Source organism: Castor canadensis, chromosome 3 (assembly GCF_047511655.1).
Source record: "Castor canadensis chromosome 3, mCasCan1.hap1v2, whole genome shotgun sequence".
Lineage (NCBI taxonomy): Eukaryota > Metazoa > Chordata > Mammalia > Rodentia > Castoridae > Castor > Castor canadensis.
Window position 1 is genome coordinate 28,324,955 of NC_133388.1, and position 15,624 is coordinate 28,340,578.

At 41.2% G+C, this 15,624-nt stretch overlaps 1 protein-coding gene across 37 annotated transcripts in view; it reads right to left on the bottom strand.

Annotated features, from left to right (window-relative positions):
• The window catches only part of Nrxn3 (neurexin 3), a 1,521,272-nt gene that overhangs the window by 505,246 nt on the left and 1,000,402 nt on the right, over positions 1 to 15,624 (bottom strand). For 2 of the 37 annotated variants that reach the window (XM_020174312.2, XM_020174294.2), the window contains exon 1: positions 7,406 to 7,835. The exons of 31 other annotated variants lie outside the window; for them this stretch is intronic. In XM_020174312.2, the coding sequence (XP_020029901.1) occupies positions 7,406 to 7,646 (241 nt within the window). In that variant the 5' untranslated portion in view covers positions 7,647 to 7,835. Of the gene's footprint in view, positions 1 to 7,405; positions 7,881 to 15,624 lie in introns of those variants that run through there. 4 more of the 37 variants (XM_020174287.2, XM_020174321.2, XM_074067445.1 and 1 more) reach the window with 4 other exon arrangements.

Genomic DNA, 15,624 nt, shown 5'->3' on the forward strand with positions numbered 1-15,624 from the left:
TGGCTTATGGGTTTGGCAAAGTTATTTGATAGTCAGGAAAATAGGCCCATAAAACACTGGCAGATCTGTGGAACTCAGACAGGTTTAAGATACACAGTGGTATCTTTAAAGACATCTGAACTAGAGAATCATGCGGTCCTTATGCTGAGAAACATCAGGAAAGATCATCTCACTAACACTCTCATTGTACAAGTGAGGATGAAATGAAAAAGAAGTTTTCCCCAGCTATAATACTAAGACACAAACATACTACATGCCACACAGAAAACTATGTAACAAGGGAAAAGAATAGTAAAAAAGATCAAGATATACATATATATACACGGAAGTGTCACAAGGTAATCAATGTATATAGTTACCTTAAACAAACAAAAATGTTCTTTTTCTTTTTTTTTTCTCAAAAATGGAGAACAGGAGGCAGAACAGCTCCTTTCTGAGGATTGGTACTAGTGGGAGGGGGCGGGTTGTGGGGAGAGGGTGTAGGAGGGTGAATATGTTACAAATATGTGTACACACGTATGTAAATGGAAAAATATGACGTGTTGAAACTATCCCTATAATGAGGGGAAGGAGTGAATTTGACTATGATATAGTGTAAGAACTTTTCAAAATGTCACAGTGTACCCCTAGCATAATAATAATAGTAATTTAAAGAGAATAAAGATATCCATACAATGTCTACAAGTTTACAAATTAATAATGTCATATTCAAAGTCACAGAATTGATCCATAAGCAAACTTGGAATAAAATCTATGACCAGGCACTGTGTCCTCTCCATAAGAATCTGGTTTTAAATTCAGGCTCCACAGTCAATGCTAACGATGGTGGCATAACAATGTGTTCCTATCTGCTCTGGAACCTTTGAGCCCTGAAAAGTAAAAATACAAAAAGTGACATTCCATGAAGCTCTCCTTTTCCAGATCTGAAGACAACAAACTGTCACCTGGTAGTATAAAGCAGATTAAATTTTCTGGTTTCCAATGCACACTGGACATAGGAATGTTTGAATTCTGTACAAATTCACTACAAATTTTGCATTTCCAGAATGGTCTCAAAATAATTCTTGGAGGCCTCTTCATTTTTATTTTACAAGATCTCTGAGCGCCTAAGTGGCTTGTTATAATTTGTTACCCCCTCCTAAAATTTGCTTGGCATGGATTTTTACCTAAGGAGATGGCTATCATAAGTCACAAACTGACTTTATTTCTATGCTGTCTTCTTTTAGTGCGTAAACAAGAAATGCTCATTAAGATTCTCTCATTTACATTTCCCCAAAGAAGTAGAATGTAAATTAAGTAACCCCTTGGAGGCAAAAATGTTGCTATAGACAGAGAAATGAGAAGCAGTTCTAGATTCATGTTCTTTAAGCTCAATGAACCCATCAACCAGCAAACATTCCACACTGAAGCTCAACTTTGTTCAAGGACTTGAAAGAAGGCAGCATTGTCATTAAGGTATTTCTCCTAAAATATTTAACCTGCACACAGTGATTTACAAGTACAAAGCACAACTGTTTAATCTTCCATTCAATTCTGTGCATACGCCTGTTAATATTACTATCACTATTCCCAGTTAGGTAGGTAGGGAGGTAGGAAAGAAAGAAGGAAGGAAGGAAGGAAGGAAGGAAGAGAAAAACGTATCTCATTCATACCTGCTTAGGATTTATGGCAACCAGGGCTTTATAATTTACAACATATTTTCTCAATTAATTTACTGAATTGTTGTGACTCTATTTTGTAGTAAACAAACAAGCATGTATTTATTTTTAAGGTAATCTTTCATAAAATAAAATCCTACAGGAAAATAATAACATTGATACTACTTTTCACAGGACATATTTTTTTAGCTGCCCCCTAAAATAGACATTTACTCAATCTGTTTTTCTTCACTTCTGGATGAGACGTGAAAAGAGTTTATGGTGCATGTGTCAAGAAAGGAAAAGTGTGAGCAACTGTAGGTCATAAAAGAAGTAGTGGTATTGGGGGTGGGGTGGAGATGCAAGGGCTGGCTTAGAAAGGAAGCAAGTCTAGGTAAGAAAGCTGTAGGCTGTGAACATTACACTCTGTCCATAGAACATGTGTCTGTGTCATACAGAATTAGTCTACATGCACATCAACGTCTGGACTGAATCACAGTAGATAAGCTGGGAAGGAAGCAAACACAAGTTTTAGCTAAACCCACGTTTTTGTTTTCCCCATATATGTAAATAGGATTTTTCTTCCTGAGGTACCACCTTATAATTTTGTAAATTGCTGCCATTGTCACAGAAGTTTTATTTTTCCATTCTGAAAGTCTGAATTTAACAGATATTCACTGAACAGTAATCAGCTTCACTTCTGTCCTGATGACTAGGTCCCAGGGGGAGGAGGAACATTATCTTTTCCTCACAAAATTCATATGTTGAAGCCCTAATACCAGGTACCTCAGGATGGGATTCTGTTTGGTGGGAAAGGGCCTTTAAAGAAGTGATTAAATTAAAATGGGGAGATTAGGGTGTGTACTAATCCAATCTGATACATGTCCTTCTAAAAGGAGAATTTGGTAGCACAAAGACACCAGGGATCCATGTGTACAGAGGAACGATGATATGAAGCCACAGCAAGAAAATGGTCAGCTGTAAACCACAGAGAGAGGTCTCACAAGATACCAAACCTGCTGACATCTAGACCTTGGACTTCCAGCCTCCAAAGCCATGACAAAATAAATTTCTGTTATTTCACTAAACCAGTCTAGTTGAATGCCACTGGCTCATGCCTATAATCCTAGCTACTTAATAGGCTGAGATGGGGAGGATGGCAATTTGAGGCCAACTGGGAAAATAATCTTCAGGAACCCTATTCTCAACAATACCCAACACAAAAAAGGCTGGTGGAATGGTTCAAGTGGTAGAGCACCTGACTAACAAATGTGAATCCCTGAGTTCAAACCCCAGTACCACCAAAATAAATAAATAAATAGTTATATAAATAAATAAAATAATAACAAACCAGTCTGTGGTATTTTGTTATGGTAGCCCTAAAAAACTAACACAAGGAGGAAAGTATGAGTAGATTCAAGGTTTGACTTTAGAGATATGTCTCCTTCTCAGGTCACCCAGGGTCCAAGAAAAACAAACTTTTTGAAATCTGAAAGCTTCATTTGCTAAAGTGCAGAACTAAATATATTATCTCTTCTAGAATATATTTTATTCTCTAGGAATAAAATTCTTACTATGGAATTCTATGCATCAGTCAGTTGGCAGAGGGTTTTATTTTTCTTCCTAAAGAGAATGTAGCACCTCCACTCCCCATGTTATGGTAGCCTTCACCTCCACTCTACACAATGACTATGTTGAAAATCCCCAAAAATTTCTCATTAGGATATTATAATCTCCCTCTAAAGGTCTTTTCAGAATAAGTTACTCTGCAGATGCAACACTTGCCAACAAATTTTAGAGAAGAAAAACAATAGAGGAGAGAGTGAAGGAGAAAACAATTTAATTAATTCATCACCAAGGCCAAAGACATATAAATCTTATCTTTTTATCTGTCAACCAACACTCTGAATTATTCAGTGTACCAATTCCCAAGAAGGAAGGCAAAGAGAAAGTGATTAGAAAGCAGCTGGTTGAGCAGAACCAAGTGCTCAATAGATCAGAACAGAACAAACTCATGGCTAGAAAAACTTCAGAGGTGGGTTTCTTTGAAAAGGGGTGAGCAGTGGAATTTCTTCCAGGAAGGACTCCTGGCTCATGTCCCACAAGTGGGACCAACACTTCCACTTCTACTAAGATGGCTTGACTCCTAGTATGTTCTCCCACCCTCCATCCTCCCCTCACACATTCCTTGGTTTCTGAGCAAGAGGACTTCCCTGAAGAAATGTGTAATTGAGTGTTCCCTTTTGAAATTAAACTTTTCAATGGTTCTGTCCTTACCTAGGCCCCCCAAATGTCTAAGGGGTCAAGAAGGTCTGCTTTTTTGAGAAGGCTAAAATGTAAGGTACATACAAAACCTAGGATCCTCAGAAAAAGCTGCTTTAAAAACTATAACTATTAAAGCATTCTTCAAGTCAAAATATAATGCAGTTCCTAAAGGTGAGAGAAGGAAAAAAATACAAATATACAAATCTCTTATGAAACAGAAGACTGGTAAACAAATACACTTTACTATTTTCATGTTCTCCACCACTGAACTACCTAGCACTTTGATCAACCATATTTAAATACGGAAATAAGGCCAAGGATGAAAAATAACCTGGAAGGATATTCTGAGGAGCAAGAGAATGTTAATATACACTTTTTAAAGAACATTTAGATTTTGTATTAATTGGTTTGGCTTAGTATATGGGTTTCTACCCAACCCCTGCAATTTTTAAAATACAGAAAGCACTTATCTTTCACAGTGATCAACATAATTCTTAAATTATCCCTAGTTGAATAACACAAAGCCTGGCAGTAGGAAGTGCTCAATAGTGTTAACTGAGTGACTGTTGACTAGAAGAGAGAATGAAAGAAGGATTTTAAGGGAAGGGAGTGAACAATGAGGAAAGGAGTACTGGGTTCCTGTAAAGAAGAGAGTTAATTCTGTCCTGAAACACAATCCTAACTTGAAAGTATTCCGGTTACTGGGGCAGGGTGGGGTGAGGGGTGTGTGTGGTTCCAGACAGGTGTGGTCTTTTCCTCCCCAATTTACGAAAGAGCTCAGCATCCTCCAGGCTGCCCTGGGATAGACTTCAGGTGACTCTATAACATAATCAATTTGTTAAAGATGGCATGGAGCATGGGTGAAATATCAGCTGTTTGGAGGATTTTTTGGGGAAAAGGAAACAGTGGCCATAACTGATTAAAAGCGGCTCAGTGGACTTTTGGCTTCCCAGGGAAAAAATACCCTTGCCAGGAAAGCAATGATATTTAGAAAAAGAAATCACTCCAGTGCAAAGGAGGTGCTTGGATTCAGGTTTTATACCAGAATGAAGGGCAGACAATAGAGCAATAGCTTTGAAATGAGGTTGGCAGTAACCCATTAGTAACAACCACCAGCCTCATGGTGAGATGCCTCCTACTACCTCCACCCAAAAGATTTTTGTTTTTTAAAACAATTGCTATTAACTACGCCTTTGTCCTGGACTGGGGGAGAGCAAGTTACTCCAAGTAAGAATGTGAGTTACATTAGTAAAGCTAATGTAGACCCCACACGGGTCTCTTGGTCTTTTTAGTAAGCGATGCAAAAGGTCACAGCTGGGATGCAGGAAGAGCGCCAGAGGTCGGGCATTTTGTTAATTGCTGCTTCTCTTGATTTCAAGCTCAAAAACACTAATTAAATATGCAAGGCGCCTACTTAATATAGATGCATTCACTCTCCAAGTCCCAAATCAATGGGGTGGGTCTTACTGAAAAAGGACACTGAAGAGTTGATTCCTGAGCATTCTTATCTTAGCTCTGCAGGCCCTAGAGATTCTGCAGCTCTCATGGATCTGAGGGCATTTTCTGGGGTCTCTGGCCATTTGCTTACTTTGTTCTTCTTTTCCATCATGCTGAATCTTATCAATTGCAGGATAATGAGAAACTAGATTTGGTCCCAGTCACAAAGATTTAGAGAATACCGAGCAACCAATCCTTGAAGAAATGAAGTAAGCAGAGATATTTTTAACCTGTGCAAGGCTCAATCCCTTGGAGATTGACCCAGGAATCCCAGGGAAGTACTCTGTTCTGCAAATTCCATCACTTACTAGTAGCTGCTTTTAACTGTTTACATCCTAAACAAAAGATAGTGAGACCCTCCCAGCCTGTAACCTCTAGGTAATGCATAATCTTCATCTCCCTGCTGATCATTTACACTAATTAGCAAAATTTAGCTAATGATCTCTGAGTGTTTCCGTGTTTAATTATGGCTATTAGTAATAGACTGTCTGGCTTCCCCCATCTCCCACTTCCCTCTTTTCTTTCCTATCCCCTCCCCCAGTTTATCTCCTCCTTAGGAGCTAAGTTTCCATTTCAATGAAGTTGCCTTTTTTTTGGTGGATGTAGCTGTTTCCTAGGTTTTATGGCTTTTTGTTGTTGTTGTTTTGCTTAGTTTTGTTTGTTTTAGAGAGCCTACATGAGAACCAGCAGGACTCACAGAGAAAACAGCAGCCCAGTCTAGATCAATCATTCTCTCTTTCCCCCCCAACCCCTTTCTACCAGCCTTACAAGCTCAGCTGCTTAATCATTCCATCAAATACAACTTAAAGAGTCAGAAAGATCTATAGTGTGTCCTGGCATTTCCTCAATGATGCCTCCACTTAACACAACAGACAGCACAGAAGGAATTCTCCCAGCTAGGAAGCAGTAGGAAGAATTAACTTTCCTAATGGGGTCTGCAGGAGAGATGTCTTCAAAATACCTGGGAGGGCAGTGCCCCCCTAGTAAAGTTCACACTCTGGCTTACACGAGTTCTGCTCCTGCATTCTGTCAGTCTGCATTTCCTGTTTCTCTCACCATCAGAGTGGAGAGCATAGTAAACAAAAAAGGAAGCTATCCTCTTTGGAACAATTTACTACAGCAAGCTTTTACCTTAGCCGCAGACATCGCCCTTTGAGAGGCAGCCTGCTCAGACTGAAATATATTTTGAAAAGCCACAGGACTGGTTCTTCAAGAGCTATGCAAGGAGAGTTTGAACCAAAACATATCAGGTCTGTGTAGTGTGAACAAGCCCATTCATTCTATCTTTAATTGAAAAATCATTTGCATAAATGTGGAATTGAAGTTACTACAGTTGCACTTTTGTCAATTATTAATGGACTTAGTCTTATCTTACATATGGCTTCTTCTCTAGTAGTTAGCCACGTGAGAGGTACAGTTTTCAAGATAGGTGCTCTTGCCACCAGACATGTGGGCAAACATAAAACAGCCAAAATAAGCAATTATGGCCACTGGTTATTAATTATATTTTCTGCCTTCGTAGACTCAGCCATTCTCCCCTGACCTTTACCACACAAACAACTTTACAACAGTTCAATCAACTTCAGGCTGGAGACCAAAGGATCCGGCTTACTGTGATTTCTCTACAACTACCTCCCAAACATGACCAGAGAAAGGAAGGGTGAAAGCAAGGTGAATGAATGATTTCCCAAAGTGTAGCATCAGGACTTGTCTAATAGGTTGCCTGCTATTATCCGGGTGGAGGAGTAGAAGGTGGCAAAAGATAGAATACAGTATTTGTGCCGCTATGAATGAGGGCGCCTTTAGTGAAAAGTGGGGGGCCTGAGGGCAGAAAACACAAGTCTTTAAGGGAAAGTGGAAATTTTCTTCCTTCATGCACATGCGATGCTTTGCATCATTTTCAAATTTCAATTTTATGCTTTTCCCACCCTTGACACTACCTGAAAGGCGAGTGGGTAAAGGAACTGCTATGCCCCATTAAAAGGATAAAGAGCAGAGAGACCCACCGTGCCCTCCTCGAAGGGAAACAGGGGAGCGATAGATAGAAATAGGCACTGAGTGATGCTTGCTGCCATGGAAATGGTGCTCGTGCTGAGAGTGAGACCCCGGCGAGGAAGAGGAGGAGGAAGCTACATTAGAGGAACTCCACACAGAGCTGACGATACATCCCCAGAAGAGGGACCAGATCCCAAGCGTCCAGGCCGGCCGGCGAGGAGGGCTCCGTCTCGCGTGGATTCTCAGGTGCATGGTCAACGCACTGGACCACTACAGATGGGCAGTTTAAATTCCAGCCAGTGAGGAATAAACGAGTTCATGATGCCCAGGGGCCCATCATAGCCGGAGGAAGAGTTGCCCGTTTTGAGGATGAGGGACGCAACAAGAGCTTTCAAGACAATGATGAATCCTTTTTTTTTTTTAAATGATACTACAGAGGGGGTAAAAAAAAGATAAAAGACAAAACTCCCCTTTCCCGGAGCTCAAATTTAGGATGCCAGAGTCCACCCAGGTACAGCAAACCTCCTAGTGAGCCGCGGCACGCCACACATGCCAGGGGAGGACCAGCGAGGCTTCCTCCTGATCTCTAGGCACCTCAGGTCTGGTGACTTAACTGCACACTCCGGGAAGCCACACAGGAAAGGTGGAAACAAGCAAGAGGAAGCAGGAGACCCGAGAAGGTTCAAGCTAGTTTATCCCAACATCCAAGGAGTTTGAACATTTTTTTTTTTTCTTGTTTCGACTTCCATGAGATGCAATGCAGAACTGCCAGGCAAAAGGGGGCGGCAGGTGGAAGACTTCTCGTGCTCCTGGGAGTCTCCGCGGAAGGGCGCGGAGGTTGTTAACCCTGCGTGCTCTGGACCAGCGCCACTGAGCACCCGCCTGCTTTCTGGATTCCCAACTGATTGAAAAGAAGACACCAGCAGCAGCAGCAGCCAAAGGAAGAGAGTAAGAAGGACCGGACGGACAGCAGAGCGCGGCACAAGGCGGTGGGAGGTGGGTGGGTGCAATCAGGGAGAGGCAGAGAGGAGGTGCCCGGCAGGCGGCAGAGGTTGCCGAGAGGCCGGCGGGCGCCTGCAAAGTGCGCGGAGCGGGGAGGCACAGGTGAAGTGAAGCGAAGAGTTGGGGAGCCAAATTCACAAATAGGCAAGTCATATGCAAATAGCGCACTCCCGAGAGCAAATCAGTGCAGCCCGAGCGCTCTGCCGAGGGACTGGCTGGCTCCGGAGGAAGGAGGGGCCGAGCGACCCGGAATCCCGGCCCTCCCCATTCAAGTACACGCTCGTATACACCCGCGCGAGCCGCCCGCGCACTCCGCGCGCTCTCCCTGTTCTCGCTCAGGCTCCCGCCCCGCGGTGTACGCGCGTGTGTGAGTGCGACTCACAGACCGCTGCTGAGCCTTCCTTATCACCCTTCCCCTACTCCTCTCCCAGGCGCGTTAAAGCAAAGTCAGGCGATTAAGGCGCCTTTTGCAATTTTGGGAGAAAAATGCAGGCGGCGGCTAAGGCCGAAGTAGCCCCAAATAGAAATAAAAATAAACCCCTTAAGTCGGCAGGAGCACCAGACTGCTGCAGGCGCGCGGGCCGCATGCATGCTTCTCCCCCACCTGGCGGCGGATTGGGGAGATCACTCTTCAGGCTAGTGTCTCTCCCGGGCTCAAGATGCCCAGGGCCCCACCCCCAGGGCGACTGGAGGCAATCCACGTTCTGGATGTTGAAAGTGAAGGTGATAGAATGGCCCGCGGACTTCAGGGTGAAGGGACCGGTCGGTGGCTGGCAGCCCTGTGATCCAAGAAGGTGCCTTCCCCCCTGGCAGACCTGACACACGCTTGGAATTGAGGACCCAGACGTTCGCGCTCGCGCTGCTGTCCTGGTCAAAGAACTTCAGGAAGGGGGAGGGTCCTGCGTCTGCCGGCCGAAGAGGGATAGTTGGCCTGTCCGGGATCTGTCATGACGGCGCTGCCCCAGGTGGGTGAAGTCTTCCAGGCACTAGGCACCAAAGAGAGATGGCGTTTACATCCAGGCTGATCCTACAGGCAGACCCCATGTGGCAGCTCCTAACATGGCCATCTGTGACTCCAGGAGGGGCTGACCCAGGGCTCTGCCAGGAAACTAACATTCTGGATCAGGCCGCCTCCACCTCTCCATTGCACCTGCTGAGTGGGAGAAGCATACCAACACGAAAGGGCTAGCTAGGGGGCCCATTTCTTCATGGGTCTCGCTAGCTTTGACTTCCTCCTGCACCCTTACCTTGGTTTGTGGGGAGGTAGGGGTACAGGCCAAAAGAATAATACTTGCTAGTTAAATCATATCATATATTTTGTATTTAGATGGCATTTTTTAAAAAAAGCTGCTTATAGCATTTATTATAAACTTCTGCTCTCATTTCAACCCCCTAATGTGGATGAAGAACAGGGATTAAAACAGTGCTATTCATCCTGAGGACATCCCAAGGAGATGTTAAGGAAGCAGCTTTCAGTCTCTCCAATAGGTAAAGATGTTAAACCTACAGATGATTTATGTTCAAGGTCAAATATCAAGTCCATTTCAGAATTTATGGTAGTGACTTGGGATTCTGGTTCTGAAACCAATGTTCTTATAAAGGTTCATGCTGCCCAGAAATGGTGCAGAGTCATCTTTACTGCCCTGGCTCTTAGCTCCAGGGCCACCCAGGATCCTCAGTCTCCCGGGGAAGTGGCCCACTGACAAAGTCTGTCATGCCTTTGGGTAGAGGCCTACATGTACAATGTCTTAAGCCAGCACTCTCTACTCATGAATGGCAGAGCAAGGGTGGGGATGTTGTGTGGACACTCACCTCAGGTTCCTCCTCTGTAAAGTGTGGATAATGCCTTTTTGATTTTTGTTAAATATTGTAAGATTTTGCATAAGACACGTGCAAGACAAACACAGATTGCACATGAGATGGTTAGGGGTTTTAAATGTGGTAGACATACAAATCTGGCAGAGAACCTGACAAATAGTGACAGGAATCTTTGTTCACTAGAGAAATAAGCTGAAGCTCCAAGATACTTTACTACACAATTAAGTCCTATGCTGTTACTGGTAAAATTAGGGGAAAAAAATCTTAGTGTCATAAATATCCTCCTTTAAGGTACATAATAATTCCCATTCAACTCAGTTGCTTTTTTTTGAGGGGGGCACTGGGTTTGAACTCAGGGCCTCCCACTTGCTAGGTAGGCATTCTACTGCTTTATTCACATCTCTAACCCTTGTTGCTCTGGTTATTTTGGAGATAGGGTCTTGCTTTTGTGCCCAGGCTGGTCTGAATCATGATCCTATTTTATGCTTCCTGTCATCACTGGGATGACAGTCATGCACCACCACACCCACCTTTTTGTCACTGCGATAGGTCTCACAAACTTTTTTGCCTGAACTGGCCTGGAGCCAAAATCCTCCCTATTTCAGCTTCCCAGATAGCTAGGATTATAGGCCTGAGCCACCAATGCCCAACTTCAGCTGCTTCTTGATTTAGAGCCCCAGAGGGATCCCCACTGCACTTTGAACTTCTTCTCATGGGCATAAGGAGACCTAGATATCTGGGCTTCTAATTCTCATCTCTGTCTCTTGCCAGTCTGGACCTTTCCAACCCAAAGCCTTCATAGCCTTGCTGGTCCTTCTTATTTGGAAGGTTTCCTCCCCAAGATTTTCATGTGACTAATGAATTTTAAATGCCACCTCCTCAGATGCCCTCTCGAGCCCTCATCTAAAATTAGCCACTAGCCACTGCCACCCGTGAAAGGTTGTCTGTCCCATTAGTCTGTTTTGTTTGTTACACAGCATTGTGTACTTTCTGAAATTATTTTATCTGTGTATTTGTTCATGGCCTATTTCCTTTAAAAAGATGGTATGTTCCCTGATGGCCAGGTCTTTGTCTTGGTTTCCCTACATCTCCCATGTGTGGAGCAATGAGTAGCATAAAACAGGAGCTAAGTAAACGTTTGCTGAATGAATGACTCCAAGGAACTAATTGCCGTCTTAGGCTCACATGTTCTCATACCATTAGTTTTGATGACCCATTTTTCTGGATTTCATGACATTGATCCTCAGAGACAAGTTCTCCAAGTTGATAAGCAGAATACCTATCCACTTAATGTTTTTCTTCTTTCCTGAGTTGGCATTGAATGTTGGAGACTGTTTTGACTTCATCGCAAGGAAGCATGAGAACCTTTAGATGGAACTTCCAATTAATTCTCTGCTAGGCAATAAAGTAAAATAAATCCTTAATGCAGTACAAAATCTGGAAATACTACTGGTGTGTCATAGCTGGAACTATTCATTTTATTTGTCATACTTATAATTTATTTATTTGCTTTTTGCAAAAGGTCAAAAGTAGAAGTTGTGAATCCCAATGGGGCATGTGCGTGGCCACCACTGAATATTGAGGAAACTAATCAGGACATACAAAGACTGGTTTATTTTACTTAATCCAGTCCAAAGAGCTAACCCACAACCATTCTGATAAACTGCATGCCTTTCTCCCATTTGATACCTTGTTAACTTTTTCATATACTACCTGTGCCTCTCTCTTGTCAACACATTCCTATTTAGATATGTTTTCTAAAACCTATTGTTTTCAGGCCTATTGGAGTATATTTTAGGCTGATATATCACTTTTTTTTTTTTTTAGATTTTCCTCTCCTGTGATACCTTCTAAACACTGCCTACATCTAAAAATCCAGCTGAAAGATGGTCAAAAACTCTGCTCTTTCCTCCTGAGTTCCCTTGTCTAGTGGGTCCCTTCACTGAGGACACATGGGGATCAAGTGCACAGCTACAAGAGGAAGATGAGTGTACACTTTTAAGATAGACAAGAAGAGAAACAGATTTGGAAATGTTACGCTCGGCACAGATTTAAAGCTGAAAATTATAAATAATTTCAAAGGAACAACCAGGCTTAGCCCCACTTGAATGAACCCCTGCAAAATCCAAACCAAACTCTTTGGAATCTTACATTTCTAAATGTAGTTTTTTTTTTTTTTAAGCCTCTATAGTTGGATGCATTAGGTCAATGGCTGGGTTTTATTTGGCATCAATAAACTTCCTTTTCTTACTCTTTTAGTCTTCACTGTTCTCTGTCCCCCAGAGACTATCCCAAGGTAAGAGAATCTTTACCATTATTTCTTTGTCTTGTTTTGCTCTGTGCCTCAGCTATAAAGTGGCCTATAGAATACTTTGGCTTCTAAAATAAGCCTTATGATGACACTTAAATGTGTCAGGCATCAGGAACCTAATGCAAAGTTGCCCCGTTCATCGTCCCTCACAATAAATTTCCTATCTGCACATGACTGTCCTCATTGGATAGACTCTGACTTGCCATATGGCTGCCAGCAAGGGATACCTGTCAAGTTTATCATTGCAGGCATATCCAATGTGATGATCCCAACCCAGGAAGACCAGAAAGCACTGGCAGAGACAATTGGTGCAAAAACCCACACTCTTAGGTGAGGACCCTCTTTTTCCAAAAAATGAGTAGAAATCCTTACTTTCTATCTACCTAGGGCTCTAAAGACAATTTAGAGAGAAAAGAAAAAAGAAAAAAACACAAATCACACAACAACTAAACTCTCATAATGTGAAATGAAATAAAAGTCCTGAAAAAATACAGGTGACTGTTAACATAGCTATAAATTTATCCAAGGGTTCCAGCGACACCATAAAACAGCCGAACTTTGCTTTATTATATGTCAGTAAATTTATTTATAGTCACATAATTCATCCTTCTGCTCATTTATTTAAGAAAGCCATCCTGCAAAAAAAAAAAAAAAGCAGATTTTTATTATGTTTTCCATTTGAGGGTATATAAAAGGTTTATTCTTTTAAACATCATTCCTACATGTGTGATTTTTTTAAAAAAAGGACAGTTGCATTCTTGTATAAATTTATAGTTCAGAGAATGCATATATTGCCTCGTTCCTTTAACTTATCTTTCTTATAAACATCCATAGTTATTCCCTTGTCCTCCTTGTGACTGAAATAGTGATATCAGAAGTTTGAAGGTTAACAAAAATCTCTTGAGATTTTCCAGATCTCTTGACTTTGATCAGTGGAGTTGAGGTATTTACTGCATTAGGATTTTTACACCTTTCTTCAAAGACAAGAAAAATTTGAAATGTTCCTTAACCAGCTTCTTTTGAAGTCCAAGTAAATATTTTTAGTTTTTTTGTTTGCTTGTTTGTTTTTTCCTTACTCAGTGCTTGGACTCAGTTCCCCATAGAGAGATTTGACATTTATACTCCTGTTAGTCTTCACTGAACTATCAGAGTTCTAAATTTTTCATCTTCAACACTGTGAAAGCCTCTATCCAGTTTTGAGGAATGAAATAGAATGAGTTATTTTTATACAATAACAGAAGGAATCATTTCATTGTATATTTGTAAGGTAAATGATCAAAGATTTAGAGGACAGTTTGAGAGTACACACAGATTCAGAGATTGGACTCTGATCGGCAGCCTGGGTTCAAGTCCTAATTCTGCTTGTTATCTGTTGTGAAAATGCAGAGGAGAGCCTTAGCCTCTTTCTACTTTATCCTCTCCATTGCAGAGTGGGAATATTCATATCATCTTTCTGATAGGCTTGTTGTGAGAACTGAAACAGTTAATACATGTAAAGTGTGTGTAAACAGTGGCACACAAAATGATCAGTAAATGTGAATGATAATTATTGCTGTGACTATTACTTTATTATTGGGTTTTTTTCCTCTTTTTCTCTAGAGGACTTCTTAATCGTTATCCCTGCAGATAGTGTTCTCTTCATGCTTATTCAAATGTCCAGAGGACTGAGGAAAAAAAAGCCAAAAAAAAAAAAAAAACACCCTCAACAATCCAGAAGCATGGAATGGGAAGTCTTTCCCAAGTGCTACCTGATTCCTTGGACTCTTTGTTTACCTTCTGCAGAAAAGGAAGCGGCTCATCACATTCTTCTCACAACTGTCCTTCAAGTCAACTCCAAAACAGTACACTCACAATTGGTCCCAGAGCAGTAATACTGGCTACCAAAACCCAACATTGTTTTATAATTATTTTCCAGGGTAAATTCTCAGGATCCCAGTCTGCTTTGGGATTAGGAAGGACTCTCTGGCTACTTACCTTTCCTATCTCTTCATTTTCTCACTTTCTTCTCTTAAATAAAAAATAAATTCTAATTAATTAGCAACCACCTAGAATGTATGCCTTCCAAATTCTTAGTACTTTCCATTGTATTTACATAGCATTTATTATTCTTATTACTAATAATGAATTTTATAGTTATTGTGAATGTCAGAGGACTAGATAGAGTTCATATCCTGGACCCATTACTTACTGGCTATTTGACCTTGAGCAACTTACTTTAAACTCTCTGGACTTGTTTCTTCAACAGCATAATATTTGAAAGGAAGATTGTACATTGATGTTCACTCTTAGTGTTAACCTGACTTTTCAAATAGAAAAGAGGGACTGTAAATAAGGAAATTATCATTATAGGGTAAATAAAGGAAAAAAACCTTAATCCCACCTTTCACTTGCTACTTAAATTGTTAAAGCCCAGAGAGCTCAGAACATGTTCAACTTTTCCTTTCAATTAAAAAGATAGGTATTTCATGGGGTCAAGGAAGAGAAGGAAAGAGAAAGTGAGGGAAAGGAAATTCACATGTCAGAAGCCACATTATTTCTAATGACTGGGTTGCTATACTCAGAAATGTTAAAAAATAATATAATGAATTTAAAACATTAAATTGTGGCATACCCAGGAGCTTGCTTTTGCTTAATTTATCCCATGTAGTTATTTTTCATATGCTAAGATAACCACTGGATCTAATTCATAAACTATCATTTAATTATAAAAATACCATTGTCCAAGCATTCATCTCACTCAAGTGTCTCTCCCTGTTCCATAAAAAGTACATAATGTAAGATAGAGAAACAGAAAATTAAATAAGCTATTACTTTCCCTCTTGGTACTCTGCAGTTTTAAATTCACTTAACAGAGAAATCTCAAGGGGAATGGGATGAATGTTCTCCTAACAGGAGGACAAAGTGTTATCTAAGGAGGTTCAAATATGCTTGCAGGATGGGTAATAATTGCCTTTCTCACTGGCATTAAGGATTTAGCACTTTCCAAAACTGATGGTGAGGTCAGGGGTACACAGTAATGTGAGTTTATATCATAGGTAGGGGAACAGACTGCTCTTAGAAGAAACATGAAGACAATACTTAGCACCAATGATATCTGTG